Source organism: Mchenga conophoros, linkage group LG2 (genome assembly GCF_057382185.1).
Source record: "Mchenga conophoros isolate Kocher_MC1m ecotype Shallow Benthic linkage group LG2, M_conophoros_male_GT1.1, whole genome shotgun sequence".
Taxonomy (NCBI): domain Eukaryota; kingdom Metazoa; phylum Chordata; class Actinopteri; order Cichliformes; family Cichlidae; genus Mchenga; species Mchenga conophoros.
In genome coordinates, this window is record NC_140527.1 from 35,099,470 (window position 1) to 35,115,644 (window position 16,175).

The 16,175-nt window shown below is 40.3% G+C and overlaps 1 protein-coding gene across 1 annotated transcript in view; it reads right to left on the reverse strand.

The window, feature by feature from the left end:
- The window catches only part of kdrl (kinase insert domain receptor like), a 44,391-nt gene that overhangs the window by 16,593 nt on the left and 11,623 nt on the right, over nucleotides 1–16,175 (reverse strand). The window contains exons 5-23 of the mRNA XM_085243161.1: nucleotides 15,514–15,673; nucleotides 15,269–15,411; nucleotides 15,007–15,178; nucleotides 14,753–14,873; nucleotides 14,473–14,642; nucleotides 12,801–12,957; nucleotides 10,704–10,809; nucleotides 8,487–8,595; nucleotides 7,141–7,425; nucleotides 6,905–7,051; nucleotides 6,514–6,642; nucleotides 5,346–5,452; nucleotides 4,844–4,973; nucleotides 3,646–3,750; nucleotides 2,000–2,113; nucleotides 1,745–1,833; nucleotides 1,394–1,547; nucleotides 554–651; nucleotides 78–200 (exon numbers count right to left, since the gene is read on the reverse strand). Of these exons, the coding sequence (XP_085099287.1) occupies nucleotides 78–200; nucleotides 554–651; nucleotides 1,394–1,547; nucleotides 1,745–1,833; nucleotides 2,000–2,113; nucleotides 3,646–3,750; nucleotides 4,844–4,973; nucleotides 5,346–5,452; nucleotides 6,514–6,642; nucleotides 6,905–7,051; nucleotides 7,141–7,425; nucleotides 8,487–8,595; nucleotides 10,704–10,809; nucleotides 12,801–12,957; nucleotides 14,473–14,642; nucleotides 14,753–14,873; nucleotides 15,007–15,178; nucleotides 15,269–15,411; nucleotides 15,514–15,673 (2,619 nt within the window). The remainder of the gene's footprint in view (nucleotides 1–77; nucleotides 201–553; nucleotides 652–1,393; nucleotides 1,548–1,744; nucleotides 1,834–1,999; nucleotides 2,114–3,645; nucleotides 3,751–4,843; nucleotides 4,974–5,345; nucleotides 5,453–6,513; nucleotides 6,643–6,904; nucleotides 7,052–7,140; nucleotides 7,426–8,486; nucleotides 8,596–10,703; nucleotides 10,810–12,800; nucleotides 12,958–14,472; nucleotides 14,643–14,752; nucleotides 14,874–15,006; nucleotides 15,179–15,268; nucleotides 15,412–15,513; nucleotides 15,674–16,175) is intronic.

Here is a 16,175-nt window from a genome sequence, read left to right on the forward strand (position 1 = left end):
CAGTAGTTCTCAGTAGTAGCAGTAGTTCACTGTTTTGGTGTGGTCTAATAATGATACTAATAACCTAATAAACTTACATCTCCTTTGCGCACGTAATCTGGGTCCTTGTAGACATCCCTTGCGAGTCCAAAATCACAGATCTTCACAACATTATTCTCAGAAAGCAGGATATTACGTGCAGCCAGATCACGATGAATGCACTATTAAAAAAACAGCAAAAAACATAGTGGGATTTTTACTGCAAAACTGTGTTTTCTGCACATTGCAAGTTTGAATTCACTGCTACGCTGCATTTGGGGAAACATATGGTCAAGCCATCAGTGATATTACAATAGGAAATTCTTTTTTCTATATACAGACTCCTTCTGTAGATTATTTATAACAATGGCTTCATTCTCTAATCAGTGTCATCCTGTTCTCCAAAACTATGAATGAGCTGAAAAATAAACGAGTTCTACACGTACATCCTTTAAACATCAGTGGGCACGCTTAAAAATAAAACCGTTAAGTTAACAATGAAATGCATTGACTTCTGTTGTGAGGGAGAAAATACCTTTCGTGAAGCCAAGAACTCCATGCCTTTTGCAACTTGGAAACTGTAGCAAATTAAATCTTCCAGTGTCAGAACTCTCTTATATAAATCCTCAGGTTCTGTGAAAGAAAACAACAAGTCCCAGTCAGAGTGATTATTCATTCTGGCCTTTAACTTTAAGACAATCCTATTCCTCTGCTTAGTGTTTTGAAATGTTATCAGCAGCCCTCCACACCTGTCAAATAAATCAGATAAGATGAAGCACTAACGTCTCTCAAGGGAGAAACTGCAAAGGCCCTGGACTACAACACGCCATCTTAAGAATCCATCCTGACACATACATGTCTCCTCCACACTCTGTCTTTGAAACATTCTTTATAGACGAGTGATAGAAAAAAATATTACACGCCCTCCTATTTTTCAGATGTCAGGTGAAACGTGTAGTTATGGACGCAGCATGCTGCAAGAGGAACTCACAAGGAGCTCTTCCACTTCCACCTGAGTAAACAGCTAATCAAACCCAAAATAACACATTAGAAACAACAAGGCTGACGTGCTGAGCTCAAGGCAGAGAGCTGTGCAATAGTCGGGGTCAGGAGAGGAAATAAACAGACGCCTCCCCAGACTCAGTGGGGTGACAGTCGCTCCTGCTGCACTGATTGTACTGCTGAACAGGAGGAGGAAATGTCCCATCAGACTCCGACTGAAAAACAATCTGATGGGAGCTTTCATTCCTGGGCAGAAGGGGTGGAGCAGAGGTGAGAGGAGGAGGGGGAGAAGAAGGGGGACAGCAGGAGGGACAAGTGGGGAGGAGAGAGGAGTGCGGGGGTTGAAGGGAAGCAAGACGTGCTTGGCTTTTACCTTCTTCCTCTTCCTCTGAGTCACAGTAGCTCTTATCTTCGATAAAACCAGAGCTCGCGGAGCTTCCGGTGCTGGCCACGCTCTCCAAGCGGCGCTTCATCAGCTCGCTGAGTTCGCAGCCCAATCCGGATGAAACCACTTTACCATCCGGGCTCTGATCGACACACAGGTTTCATTATAAATAGGAAATTCAATTATAAGTTTTACACGCATCAGATTTTTGTGGAATATAATCACACTGCATTAAGGTACAATGAATTTATCTTTACAAAATAGGAGACATTCCAAGAGCGTTGCAAAAACAGTTACTCTCTGTACAAAAATGACGATACTGTACAGATGGAGACTCACTTTGTAGACGAGAAAGTCGTCTCTCTTGCCCCTCAAATAGTTGGACAAATTTCCATATTTGCAGAACTCCACTATCATCATCAACGGTCCTGTTAAAGATGGAATCATTCCTCTGATTATTATTTACGGGAATAAAAACAAGGGTCAAAAACAGATGCCAACTTAATCCTAAACCTAACGAAGCTGGCAGTATTTTAGTATCCTTTAAAAAGACAATGCTTCTATATATTTTATAATCACAGTAATAATGCTCACCGCCAGGTTTCGTGCAGGCTCCCAGCAGGTTAACCACATTGAGGTGATGGCCAATGTGGATCAGGATCTTTAACTCTGACATCAGAGCCTTTCGCTCGTTTGATGTAGCGCCTCCTGTAACGAGTGTAAACATCAGCTGGTGCTTCAACATCCAAAGTAAATGGTCTCGTAAGCCTTTTAATTTTAGAAACTTCCAGCTTGACTAAATTCATGTGAAAAACAAGTAAGCATACACATGTTTTTTAACTAAAACAGAGAGTGGAGAGTTTTTTTTAAGTGCATTCAACTTATTATCTGTATTTATATATTAACAGTGAAATCTATTTTACTTTTTAATTTCTGAGACCTAAGACTACTCTAAAATCTAATGTGGTATACAGAAATATTAACTGCATTGTTTTGCACAATACATTGCAAGCAGAAAGTTTATGTTCACAGTTTTTTACTATGGGGAAAAGGCTAAAAAACTGGGATTACAGGAGCAATTTAATTTAATTCAATTTAAGTATTGAAACAAGAGAGAAAGCTATGTGGAGGGTTTTTTAGGCCCAGTTATATCAAACAGCTTTTGTTGGACGACATCTTGAAAGATAAATACCAAAATAATTACAGAGATAAGAGGGGAAGTGTTCACATTACACACCTGAGTTTGAGAAGTTTATTCAGTGATATGAGTTTACATTGAATTATGAGAATCGAGATTTAGACCATGCTTTTTTTTCCAATGACCAACCACAAAACCAAAGCCGCCAGATTCTCTGACTAAATCATGGACAATCTGAGAAAACCTGCTGCTTTCCATTAACTTTGACCTATGACTAACAACAGCCAGAGCATTAGTTCCTTTCAGTGAACCTGTGATTTATGAAGAGTAGTGATTAATGATAAGAAAGAGCAAAACATCTACCCAGTGGTCCTATTTTTTCCTTCTTGCAAACACATCTTCCCCAAATCTCTACTCACTGATAGGTCTGCAAATTGCTTCTATAGCGTTGCCAAAAAGAAAGAATTTTAGGGAATTACATGTGCCATTCATGCATTCGCTGCGGTGAATGAAATAGCTTTGCAATAACAGCCAAAATTGTTTAGCTTCCTGTTTTCATTTTGAATATTTACAGTGAACATTTGGAAAGATGTCGGAATGAGATTGTAAATGCTTCAAATAAAGACTGAACACAGGAGGATTTCCACATGTTTGACTCTCTAAAATGTGTCAAATAAACACATGAGCATATTTTTGTTGCTCATGTTGGGCTTGTCTCTTATACTTTAAAAAAAAAAATTCACACGAATAACTTGGACACTTCTGATCAAATCCATTTCCCAATTCCCGTCAGCGTGAGAGGTTTTACTATACATGCACTTTGCAAGAAACCGGCATTGGATGTTTTTTGCTTTGAGCTATAACACCATGCAAACATTAACTCTGTGTATGGTGATGTAGTTTATGAGTCTGTGTAATGCATGTGAAATAAATCTTATGCAGAAGTGGCAGATATTCAACATTCATCTGCTGCACATTAAACGATGACTTTACTGCCGGCCTGTGCAAGTACTACGACCATTGCACCACTATTGGTAGATTGGCCAAATTATGTAAGAATGTGCACAACATAAAAGGTCAGTGAAGTTTTTGGACATCCTACCTTTCAGCATTTTGACTGCAACAGTCTTGCAGGTTGAGAGCTTGTCGATCCCAAAAGCAGAAGCCTCGACCACTTTTCCAAAAGCTCCATGGCCGAGTGTTTTGCCTGGCAAAGGAAGAAGGTTTTTGATAAGTGGAAAGGCATTAGAACTTTCTGTCAGGCTCTATAATTAAAGCAACCTGCTGAAGCTATGACAGTTTTTCTGTGAGGATTTGTGGTTCACTTGAGACCGGATGATAGCCAGGTTCACTGATAACCCTACATACCAGCTGCAGAGAGGGGTTACACCTATTCATTGTACCTTATGTAGCTCTGTCTATGATTTAATACTAACTGATAACCTTTATATACATTTTTGTCATCATTAAAATTCAATCTAAAATCTTAAAGGCAAGATGTTACACAAACAGTGATGTTTAACTGAGACTTAATACTGATGCTCTGTCTTTGTTTAAATGTCATTTTGATGAGTAGACTGTGGAAGATTTCCAGTTTGGCCCCAAACCTGCATACATAAAACTTCCAGAAAGCAAAACAACATATTCAAAAATCCTGAGGTGACGGGCTATGTATAAATTTGCTGCTTTGTTATGATCTGCTGTATCTACACTTACTGGACTCTTTTTTAGGTACAAATTTAATTACTTGTTAATACAAGTATCTAATCAGTCAATCACATGGCAGCAACTCAGTGCATTTAGGCATCTAGACATGGTCAAGATGACCGGCTGAAGTTCATAACTCTGCAACAGAATGAGGAAGAAAGGGGATTTAAGCAATTCTCAATGTGGCGTGGTTGTTGGTCTCAGATGGATATTTCAGAAACTGCTGATTTATTGGGATTTTATCTTTAGGGTTTATGGAGAATAGTCTGACAAATAGAAAATATCCAGTGAGCAGTAGTTCTCTGGGAGAAAATGCCTTGTTGATGTCGGAGATCAGATGGGAATAGTCAGATTACCGTCACCAGATCTCAGGCCCACTGAGCTGATTACAACAGTGCCACTAGAGTATCCGACAAATCTGCAGCAACTGTGTGATGCCAAAATGTCAATATGAACCAAAGAATAAAGGCATGTATGGACAGGAAAGGGGTCCAACCTAGCACTAGCAAGTTATACCTAATGAAGTGTCCAGATGGTGCATATTTAATGATGAAACTTCTTTCAAAACACTGATGACACTAAGGATTACTCACCTAGTTGTAGGCGATCACGAGGAAACTCCCACTTGCTGCCATCATACTGAAGAAAATCATTCTGCTCCTCGAGTGGATACTCATCGGGATCAATGATGATCGATGGACCCATCTTATAATGTGCTGGTTGCTGAAAAATTAATGTTATCATTAACATTATGTTTTAGGTTATTTTAAGCAGCAAATAAGTAGTAAATAATACAAATTCTTCCTCTAGTCTTTTTTCTTTAGTCAAGTACAATATGTTCTAATTATTTCTTTTATCTAAGCTAAAAGGTTACTATTTCCCAACGATCATGACAAAGAAAAATCTTCAATACCAGCTAAAAGGATAATTCACTTAAAAAGCATTTACAACCCACATGAGTCAGTCATTTCCAAAATAGCTGCCTTCAAGAACACAAAGGAGGAAGTGTAAAATACCACAAGTGCAATGCCACTCCCCTGATTTTGTGGAGTGATTCACTCTGCTTGTAAGAAAAAGCATAATGTAGTCCTTTACCTTCCTTAGCTTGCGAATGAAAAGAATAAGCATGATCCAGAGGAACGTTGCTGCAGCTCCAGTACACACCAAAATTATGACCTCAATATTTGGCTTCGCCTCATCACCTGGAAAGAGAAGAATTGTTGTCAAATACCAGACCTCCTTTGCAAAAGTGAAACTGTGGCCTTCTTGTGATCTCACATGCGTCATATTATATTGGCAGGGTCTGGTGATTTATGACCAAAAAGAAACAATCTGTAACAAATTACCAAATAAAGACTACGGCTTTTGACTAAAACCTTTATATCATCTCAACCTCTTTCACTCTTGTTTATTTGTTTCTTCCCAACTTCTCTTTCAGGGATTGTATATAAAAAGGAAGTGGAAACACGCTTAGCATTGGTGGTTTGCTTGGAGAATGCATACCACACTTTTTTCCTGTAGTGTTTTCATCTAAACACGGCTTTTCTAACCATCCATGTCCACACTACAGACTCACGTCTCTCAAATCTACACAAAATTTTTCCGGCTCTTATTTCAAGCCATCCTTGACTAAACAATCATGGCAGTGCACACATGTAGCTTGTAGCTGATATATATATATATATATATATATATATATATATATATATATATATATATATATATATATGAACAGCCGATTAAGCTAATTCTAAAGTGCACAGATATGGATGGAATGACTTGCATGATGGCCCACTTTTTTACATTTTCTAATGACCTTCTACTCCAATTATCTACTACGTGTTTCCAGTGCCTTGGTGGTTGTAGCAGTCAATCATTTTCAACTCATTAGTGGCCCTCTTAACACTTTACAAGGGTTGTGTCCTCTACATGATGGCTCCAAGCCAAAGCTATGATCATAAAACTCAAGAAGGAATTCATTTGGCATTCCTCGCAGCCACAGATTTTCTGTCAGGGGAGAATTCTCTCACTAAAGTCTGACCAGAGCTATTTGTAGTGATGACAAGAAAACAAGAGGCCAAGAGGGTCTCAGAGATGTTTTGACAGGGCATGCAGAAAATGCTTGACTCTCCTGATGAGCAATGCTCTTATTTTGATCTGCAAGTTTCATTTTATGCTGACAATCCAGTGCTGTAAACATAGCAGGTCAGATTGTTTGGAAATTTCTTTATGTTTAATTGTTAATATTCCATGACTGACTCACCAAACACAGTAACCACAGCGCTTGTTTTCAGGACACCCTCAGTGTTGCTGGCTATACACTCGTACAGACCCTCATCATCTTTCTTGACCCTCTCAATGATCAGGGTACCGTCCTCGCCCAGTGTGATACCTGAAACGCACAAACTATTAGTTAAACAGCCGAAAAGAAGTGCAGAATTTTAACTTTGGAAGTTTTTTGAAAACTCGTGGCAGTGCAAAGGCAAGTTTAATGACTACACAATTTTAACAGGATAAAACCTTTAATTTGTCAGTAGACTGCACTTAATTCATCTTCTTCTAATATGTCAACCCGGTCACAAAAACTGTAAAAACAACAACAAAAAGATTCTTTATGAAAGCCATAACATATGAGATACTTTTCTCAGTGGTACCTGGATTTTCTTCTAGTGGAACACCATTTTTCAGCCACATGATTTTTGGAGGAGGAACTGCTGAAGCGTTACAAACCAGCCTCAGGGTGCTGGTATTGTTCACATCTTGGCTAGTCAGATTTTGATTCAGCCACGGTCTTCTCCTGGCTGTAGGAAAATAAAAAAAAAGTTTGGATTATTGGCACTATCACTGTTTCGTAGAGGAAAAAGTGGAATCATATATAGCTCTAACTTACCATCCAAAATAAGTACAGCCTCCTTGAGTTCAGCCTTCTTGTTGAGCTTGTAGGCTCGGCACTTGTAACCTGCAGTGCTGTTTTGAGACACATTGTGCAAATAGAGAGAAAGGGAAATGGAGTAGCGACTGAACTGGAGGCTAGACACGTTGGAAGTGACTGTTTGATTCCTGGAATCCAACCACTGTAGATCTGTGTAGAGATAACGGGTTGCCCGACAGGTCAGGTTGACGTTGTTCCCTTCAATCGCTTTCTGAGGTTCAGTGGTTATTTTCTCAGGTTGATCTAGTGTGACAAGGAACATGGAAAACAACATATTTAGTCATTTACATTTACATGGCATCTACATCCGTTTACATGCGTGCAATTATCCAAATTGCCAGAGAAACTAATTAGGACAACAGTTTTTGACACAAAGGTACTTATCAGAAGACCCAGAATGTCAAATTCCCTGTTATTTCCTGTTTCATCACTATTAATTAGAAGCATGTTGATGGTGCTTCTGCAGTGATCCAACTCGAGCGAGGCTGACTATGTGCCCCAGGGGATACAGAATGCGCTTGTTTATTCAGTTTGCTGGGAAGCATTCTCTGTTCCGTAAGAGAAGACAGCTGTTTTTACAATCCTGTCCTCTTTTTTTAGCAGCATTCCATCATTCTCTGCTTTCCTCACCTTTGAAAGAGAGTGGGATTCCTCTTGGGAATTCTCCCACCCTGGGAGAATAATTTTTTGGTACTTGGCATCCACTCCAAAAGAAGTCCTCCACCCTTCAGGACATGTGATTCATGCAACTTTTTAGGAAAGGTGATGCACTTTATTGCAAAGTGAGCTCTGCTTGTGCACGGTGACACCTCGTCCCCACTGTTATTACATACCTGTCTCAGTTGATTTTCATTTTGGGAACATTTGGAACTGCTCACATGCACATAAAAAGTAAATCCTTATTGCACACACAGGCTCATGAAGAAAGAGCAATGACCTGCTGGTGCAGGAGCAGGAATGCGGTTATTCAATGATGTTTTTAAATGCATGCCATGTACAGCACTCCATATGCCTCAGGACTTGTTTGCCTCTCTTCCGCCCCGAAGCTGTTCAACTACAGTGGAAGATGTTTTTAATTAATGCCCCCCTCTGGTTATTGCACAATGCAATCTGTGAATTCCTTTCCTGTTCTTGCAGTTCATTACAGCGTGCGATGTGCACACAGATCATTTGTAAAGCATAGAGCTCATGGTATAGTGTGCTTTGTAATTGAACTAATGTGTTTCTGCATGCAGCTGTGTGATTATAATGTTTTGTTTTGTTTTTATTACATTTTACTTGTTGTATTCTGGTGACCTACTTACCATCAACATAGAAAGGCACTGTAATGTGGGCGCTGCCAATGTCGTTCTCAGCCTTACAGTAAAATTGTCCTGAAACTCGTGCATCTCCGATCACCAGGGTACTCACAGTCTGATTGGAATCAATAAAGCGATTGTGATTAATTCTTAAAATCAGATAAAACATAATAAATATAATAATAACAGACACAAATGCTTGATATCATAATTCACTTTCTGCTGTCAGTGTGATCGATTCTAGCGGTTTCAATCACCATCAGAGCACCGAGTCGCTCTTAATAAACAAGTGGGAGGTCTAGACACAGCCTGGTGTGCTTTATAGTCTGCAGTGCTTGACATTAATGAAAGGATACAGCTGGAGTTATAAAGGCCAAAGAGTCTCCTTCATACTGGTGCTATAGATCTAGACCTGGGCCTCCATGTCCATTTCCTGGAGAGCACCTCCAACGCCATGCTCGATTTTAAGGTTAGCACAATATTTTAATGGCTTAAATAGACAAAATAATAAGTGAGACACTTGGGTGAAGGCCAGACTGCATGGGGTTCTGTTTAGTGTTCATGGGGACATCTGTTTTTGGGGTCAGTCGGCTACATCAAAGAGAGTGAATGATGTGGGTACATTGTCTGGGGTATGCTGGCCTAAACTTCCTGGGCTGGTAGGAACTATTGTGTTGGCTGTGAGAGACCCAGCTGCAGCTACAAAACCACATCAGCGTGCCTTTACTTAAACTGTTCACTTTACAAACATACAGGCATCAAAATTAAGTATCATAACGTCCAAACCTTGCTGATAGAACATTTGTCAAAACACTGAGTGACCTTATGATATTATGTTACACCTATTACTTACCATTATGTAACATGAGATTGAAAGCACTCACTGAGACGATTGTGCCTGTCCCGAAGACGTGACCTGACCAAACACACTATGACCTCTGTGCCAAAGTCTTCCCTTAGTGTTTCCTTATATTATGACTCTCCTTTTTTGCTGGGCTTTCTGAGGAGGCCCAGTCATGACTGTGTTCTCATTCACGGGCCAAAACGATTTATATGAGGTGACAGAGAGGAATTTACCTCCACCAAATCCCTCTTCGTTTAAACTGCTGCTTGTTATCGTTGAACCTTAGCCCTGACCCTCATAAAGCACCGGCGACTGGCCACAGGTACTTGTAAATAAGAGGTGCCTCAATATCTATGTCAGACACGTATAAAAATCGATGACCTGTAAAGAAGGCCAAATTTACAGTTACGTGGTGTGCAAATGACTGGATAGTTCTTGTTGTCATGTATTTCACAGTTAGTAATGGTAAACAGTCACTTAGTCATTCGCATTTACATGGCATCGACATCCGTTTCACAATTAATGAGCGCACCAGCAATTTATGGACTACAAATTCAGCTCAAAACAAAGAATCGATTCAGAAAGGTCAATGATGCTTTCTCCTGCCCTAAAACAGCTGTAATGGATTTCTTGAACCAAATCCTATACAGACAAGGGGCATGGCAGCGAAGGCCTGTTCTCAGTTAGGTATGGCATGAACAATTTTAGCATCAAGCTTCCACGGGAGATTTGAACCAAAGTCTGTGTGGGATGTTTGGGGTTTGCATGGCAATACGTCTTTGATGTCTTTTAAGGAAAACTAAGGGATTCTTACCTTCAAACTATCTAACTATTGATGCCTTAAGCGTTGATTTTTTTAGGAAATAAAATCTCTCTAAATTAATATGTCTGCCTTAAAGCTAAACCTAAGCCTGCCTTCATAGTGTAGCTGTTTCATGTGCTTACATCTACTACAAAGACTCTGAAAACCTGGGGTGTATTTCACTTTAGTAATGGGAAAGGAACTATGTCTGTCAGTTGTGGTTGCACCATTTCCAAACTGCGGGCCTCAAAGAGCAAAAGCTTTTGTACAAGAGGAAAGCCAGTGTAGGTAAAGCAGTGTCTTTACCGCTATTTTTTTCTTGTAAATATAAATCCTTTCTTTTCAGATGCGGCTCATTAAATGTGTAATAAAACCAAGTTATTTGTCCCTAATTCCCAGGTAGCTTAATTCCAGGAACAAATCCCATCTCTTATCGCACATTTCTCCATACCATCTCTCTTCCAGTTCTTTATACTGGCGACAGCTATTTATTAGACTCAATTCATGAGGAAATGCATATTATAAAGTGCATCCATTGTTTAAAAACATATACTACATATAACTTTAATCTACATACCTTGTTTTTTCCTTTAACTAGTTGAGAATTCGTGTTTATGTTTTTAATCCAGTTGTAGGAATCATTTTTCCTTTCATCCACTCTGACAAAGACAGGCTCCAAATCACTACAGGAGGGAGAAAATGCAATAAAATCAATCATTCTGAACAACGAACAATGTAACAGTCTTTTGTATTTGAGAACTTTAGTGTAATATCAAAACACACCCTGTCCAGATCACACGATAATAATGTATACCCTGCTATCTCATTGTGAAGGCCCTCTCCTGAGGGTTCTCTGAACCCTCTAGCATGGGGTGTCCTACTTCTTAAACCCAGAGAAAGCCTTGATTTAGGCCCCGCTGGTGGTGAACAATTAGTTTGATGAGTGGAGAGGCACTGAAGGAAACAGCAGCAGCAACAGGAAGGGTTGTGCTGTGCGTCACCTCATACAGGAACACCCCTCCACGTTCTGGCCAGAGGAGATAAGGCAGATCCTGAGACCTTGGTGGTCAGCAAAGGACAGCTGATAACTTCTCAACCTGGTGATAAAGACAACCCTATATTTCTGCCTTCTTAAAAAGCTTCTCTCAAATTCAAACCCTCCCCAAAAGTGACATTTCCTTTGCTCCCAAAAGATTAAGGGATGCAAGTTGGATTTACAGTGACAGCTACTCTGCAGGCTCAGGGCACTATAAAACAAACATTTTGCACAATTGGCTTCCCACCAGGCTATAGCTGTTCCTCTGTCTCATTAGCCGCCTGCCACAGCCCAGCCACAGTTCCTGGTGCCAGCCCTGATTATCTTTGGCCCAGCAGAAAGAGTTGCTTTGACCTTACTAAACCTCTGCAATATTTTATCACGAATCTGGTAAGCAGCAGCTGGTTTTATGCGATAATTTAGTGAAGAAACCAATGGGAAACTGGTGGTTTAACACCATCTAGTATGTAACATAATTAGTCGCTTTCAGTCTGCATTGTTTTCTTTGCCACTGGATGTGGAGACTGATAACACGCAGCTAATGGCCTATTGTTTTCCTGATCTTACAATTCACAGGCCCTCCAAACCACGATCTGAGTGACTGTTCAAACGTTCATTTTGTGTACGGGTTCACCGCCAGGCTGGTATCCATGCACAGTCACACATATACAGCACTCTCAGTTCTCTTCAGCGCTGCAATAACTCGGGGAATCTGAGATTTAACTCCCCCGTGTCTCCCTCTTAGCCTACAGAACCACTGACCACTAATGAGAGGGCAGCTCTCCGCGGCTTTGTTCCTTTGATTAATGGGTCATGTTCTGGGACAGAGTCAATTGAATCAAAGTAGGTCTGCTTTATAGAGGGATCTCCGGGTCGGACTGGTGGCTCTGAATCCTGCGAAGGTATCTCTTCACTGCGTGTTGCTGTTGGTGATTTTGATTCAGTATTGTGGAGTTTCCGTCTAAAGGTACAAACTAGTTAAAGACTTTTTAATACCAACTTAAAAACAGATTTTAGACTAAACATACAAAAGAGAGACAGAAAAAGGTGAAATATCCTCTTTCAGATGTTCAGAATGAACAAGAAAGTATTTAGTCATATGTTTATTAATGTGACCAGAAAATGATATAACTGATGTTAGTATCCCATTGTCCCAAGTTTGAAACAGCTTAACAGATGTGGGAATAGCAATTTTGTCCTTAAAATTTCCAAAAACATAAGTGTCTAAAAATTATATGATTAACCATTAATTGTGAACCTTTTAAGACTTTGTATGATTCCATAGACACCCTGTGCATGGTTTCCAAAACATGGAGATTATATCCACAGCAGGTGGACTCAATTGCATCATTGCAACAGTTATTCAGGCTGAGAAAATGCGACAGTTTTTTATGCAGAGAGAAACATCAGGCGGTAACTTTCTGGAAAACCAAAACTGAAACTGGTATACAGATAGAGCTCATGACTTGGTAACTTTATAATTCAATTCAAACAATTCAAAGCATGGAATTGTTTTTGAGCCTACACTTAGGTTAAGTGGCCTGCTTGAAATTAGTTACTTACACTGTTGAAATGCTTTGAATTTCTTATGGTATTGCTCAACCGTGACAGACTGAGCATAACATGAGGGTGACTCACTTTTTAAACTTCGGTTCTGAGTGAAATGGTTGCCAGTGCCAAGTGATGGTTGGCAACGGCAGGCCAAAAGCAGTGCAGGTTAGATGATGCTGTTTGCCCGACATGTAAGGTTGCACGTCCACAGTAGCAATCTCCGCCTCTGAAATACTTGGCTTCACTACATACACACACAAGTACACAGTAACCACATACACGCACAAACATGGAGAGAAATTGGAAGAGAAAGACAACATGTTAGATCAGAGGTCATGATTGCCTCCTTTAAGAAGCCAAAAAAAAGCTCCCACTCCCACATTACACATTTTTTTTAAAAAATCAATTATGAGCAAATAAAAAAAGAATTCAAGATATTTTTTAGGGAAGCAGCATTCACCATGATAGGATCAGGAATTTCTCCTTTCATTATTTTTTTTCTGAATCGTATTCATTCAGCTTAGTTTTGCACCTTATGTTCACCCTGGCTGTCCACACCCCACTCTCTGTCCCACTGGGTTAGCTAAAAGAATCGACCGTACCGGCCCCGCCTGCTGTGGAATCTCAAAATGTCTCAAAAAGAAAGACAGTCTTGATGTGCAGCTATGAAAGGCGGGCCGTCGACATTAGCTCTCCTTTAGACTGTGTAGGGAGAAGAGTGGGGGGGATGCCTGCCTAGCCCAGGGCTCTAGGTCAAAGAACAATCTCACCGCAGTCCATGCCTGGGTCACTGAGTCAACCATTTGTGCTGCAATGAACAACAGACAAAAATGCTTCTCCCACCTCGGGAGATGTACTTATCTCAGCACTATCTGAATTTTGGACAACAGAAATAGTTGTGTTGCATTCAGTGCCCCAGCTCATGCACACCTGCACATCACGTAGTAATCCAGAGCACTCTGACGACTGTAAACAACATATGAACAAGATTTAAAATAGTTCTCTAACTGGTGCCAGGATTTTCTCTCCACTTTGTTGTGTTTGTAAAAAAAAATTCATTCCAATAAATAAAAGTTTTGTGAAGTGGGCCGGTCAAGGATCATAAATAAAGTTTATAAGAGGCTAGAGGGGCCTGATTTTTACACTTTTTGGCACACTACTGGGATTCCTGAAAAATGTTTAAAGAATGCTACTTCACACTTAGCATGTGTTCCCGCCACATGCTAAGTGTGAAGTAAGGGATATACAGTCTCCTTTTTGTTCTTTATAGCAAGCAGACTCCATTCATGTATCTACTCAACATGCTAAAATATTTATATCCTAGTGTTGACACTTATCAGTATATTAAAAGAGTTGTCATAACAATGAATTGCAAGCTGATTTTTCTCCAGCTAAATACATAATGTATAGAACATGCTGGTTATATGAGCCGTACTGTATGCACACAGGGTGTAAGGATTGGAGGGGTCTGGGGCAGCTGGAGCCCGTGTGCAGAATAGAACTCGGGCCTTTTACACACTCCACCAAGCCCCTTTCAAAGAGCCCCAATAATCAACAACAGCTGCTCCTGCTACGTCAATCCAGCCCTGGAATCAACAAGCTCCCAAGTTCCTCTCACACTAGAGCTGCTACCTGCCGTCCAGTGATCTAGACTGAGAGCAGCAGCAGACGTGCTGGGGGCAGCCTCTGTCCACAGCCAAGGCGCTGCTTCATTTCGTCAGGATCAGTGAAGATTATCAGGTTTGTGGTAATGGCTTACCTGTGACTTCCAGAACGTAGCTGAGATTCCTGTACAGCCCCTTTGCTCTGTTGCCCAGGCTTATGGTGAACACGCCAGAATTCTTCTCCTGCACATCAGTGATGGCCAAGCTAAAATCAGACATCCTGTAGCAAGTGGAATTCTTCTGGATAGGAACCCCATCCTTGTACCTGAATATTAGAGGCACATAAAAGTTTGTTTGTTGTGCATATGCAATAATAGAGGTGCCCAACACTCATAACAAAAGGTTTATTTATAGTGGCTCGAAACCATTGCCTACCATGCTATCACGTCTGGTGGTGGCAAAGCGATGACCCTGGGTTCAAACACAATCTTCCTTACACCTTCAGTGACTGTTCTATGCTGTCCATTCTTAGAGGAAATGTTAAGAAATGGATGCTCTGCAGCCAAAGAGTATAGATTAAATAAGGTTATCATTATTACTTTACAGGATCGCCCCAATATTACAATAATTCACAGCCTAAAATTCTTTTAATTTCACTTGTAATAATAAAGCATTAAAAGCATTCTCACCATAGACAACAACTTTTGCCGTGACAGTATCATTTACTCTGGGATTCAGCTCAGCTTTGCAATGATAGATTCCCTTATCCTCCATGGTAATGTTTGGCAACACTAAAGTGTTACTCATTATAAGGACCTTAGAAGGTTTGAGTAGGGACTTGATTATACTATGCCGTTTTTCCTGAAGACAAAGAAAGCACCATAAATTCCAGTCCTACTTATGCAGGCTGTTCCATAATATTGTAAAATCAATGATAAACCATTAACTTACTTTGTCCTTTGGAAAATGCCAGGTGAAATTGATTCTTCCATTATAGGTGGTCTCCCCACTACAGTTGAGGATGAGGGTGTCTCCAGCCAAGATTTTAACACGGTTGTTATCTGGAGTAATCCTCACATTTTTAAGGACATCAGCTGTAAAATTGGAACAAACATAATGAAATGTTATGAAACCTTAAACAATCAGAAAGTTAAAAACAATTAAAAGTCATGTCACCAGGAAAGCAACAGACTCACTCAGTCTACTTGGAAGGTATTCTGACTTGAACACTTGACTGTTGACTTTGGCATGACATGCCAGCATGTTGTATGAATCGTAGGCACCGTAGGGGATCCTGAACCCAACCATTGGATCCCACACCATTTCCTTTGTAACCTTCTCAGTTAAACTTGGCGCCTGTAATGAAAAAGGCAAAACTAATTTGATGACACTTGTGATGCCAAATATAGGTCACTGAGCCAGACTGACTAAAGAGGAAGCTGCATGACTTCATTTAACACGTAACTCATGCTCCACCGGGCTCAGCTGGGGACACATCTGTTAAGCTGTTTTATAACACATGCATGACAGCCCTGAACTTTTCTAGACATTACCAGAAGGAGATGAATGTAGAAGAACGTAAATGTCCAGTGCAATCAGATATGACATTAAGCAGTGTTAATGAGAGCTCCAGGGTACAAAGTCTGTGTGATGTTTTGCACCTGCTTAATAGCACAGGTAACAGTGCAGTGAACTGTCAGTCATGTATCCTGCCGTTTTAACCAGTATTCCCAGTAACAAGCACTGTGAATGTGACTGCTGCATTAATTTATGCAATTAGGGAAATAACATTTGGAAAGGATGTCCTTGCCTGCTGCTGTTTGTTCTCATGTCAGAAGAAGGACTGGGATTGGAGGCA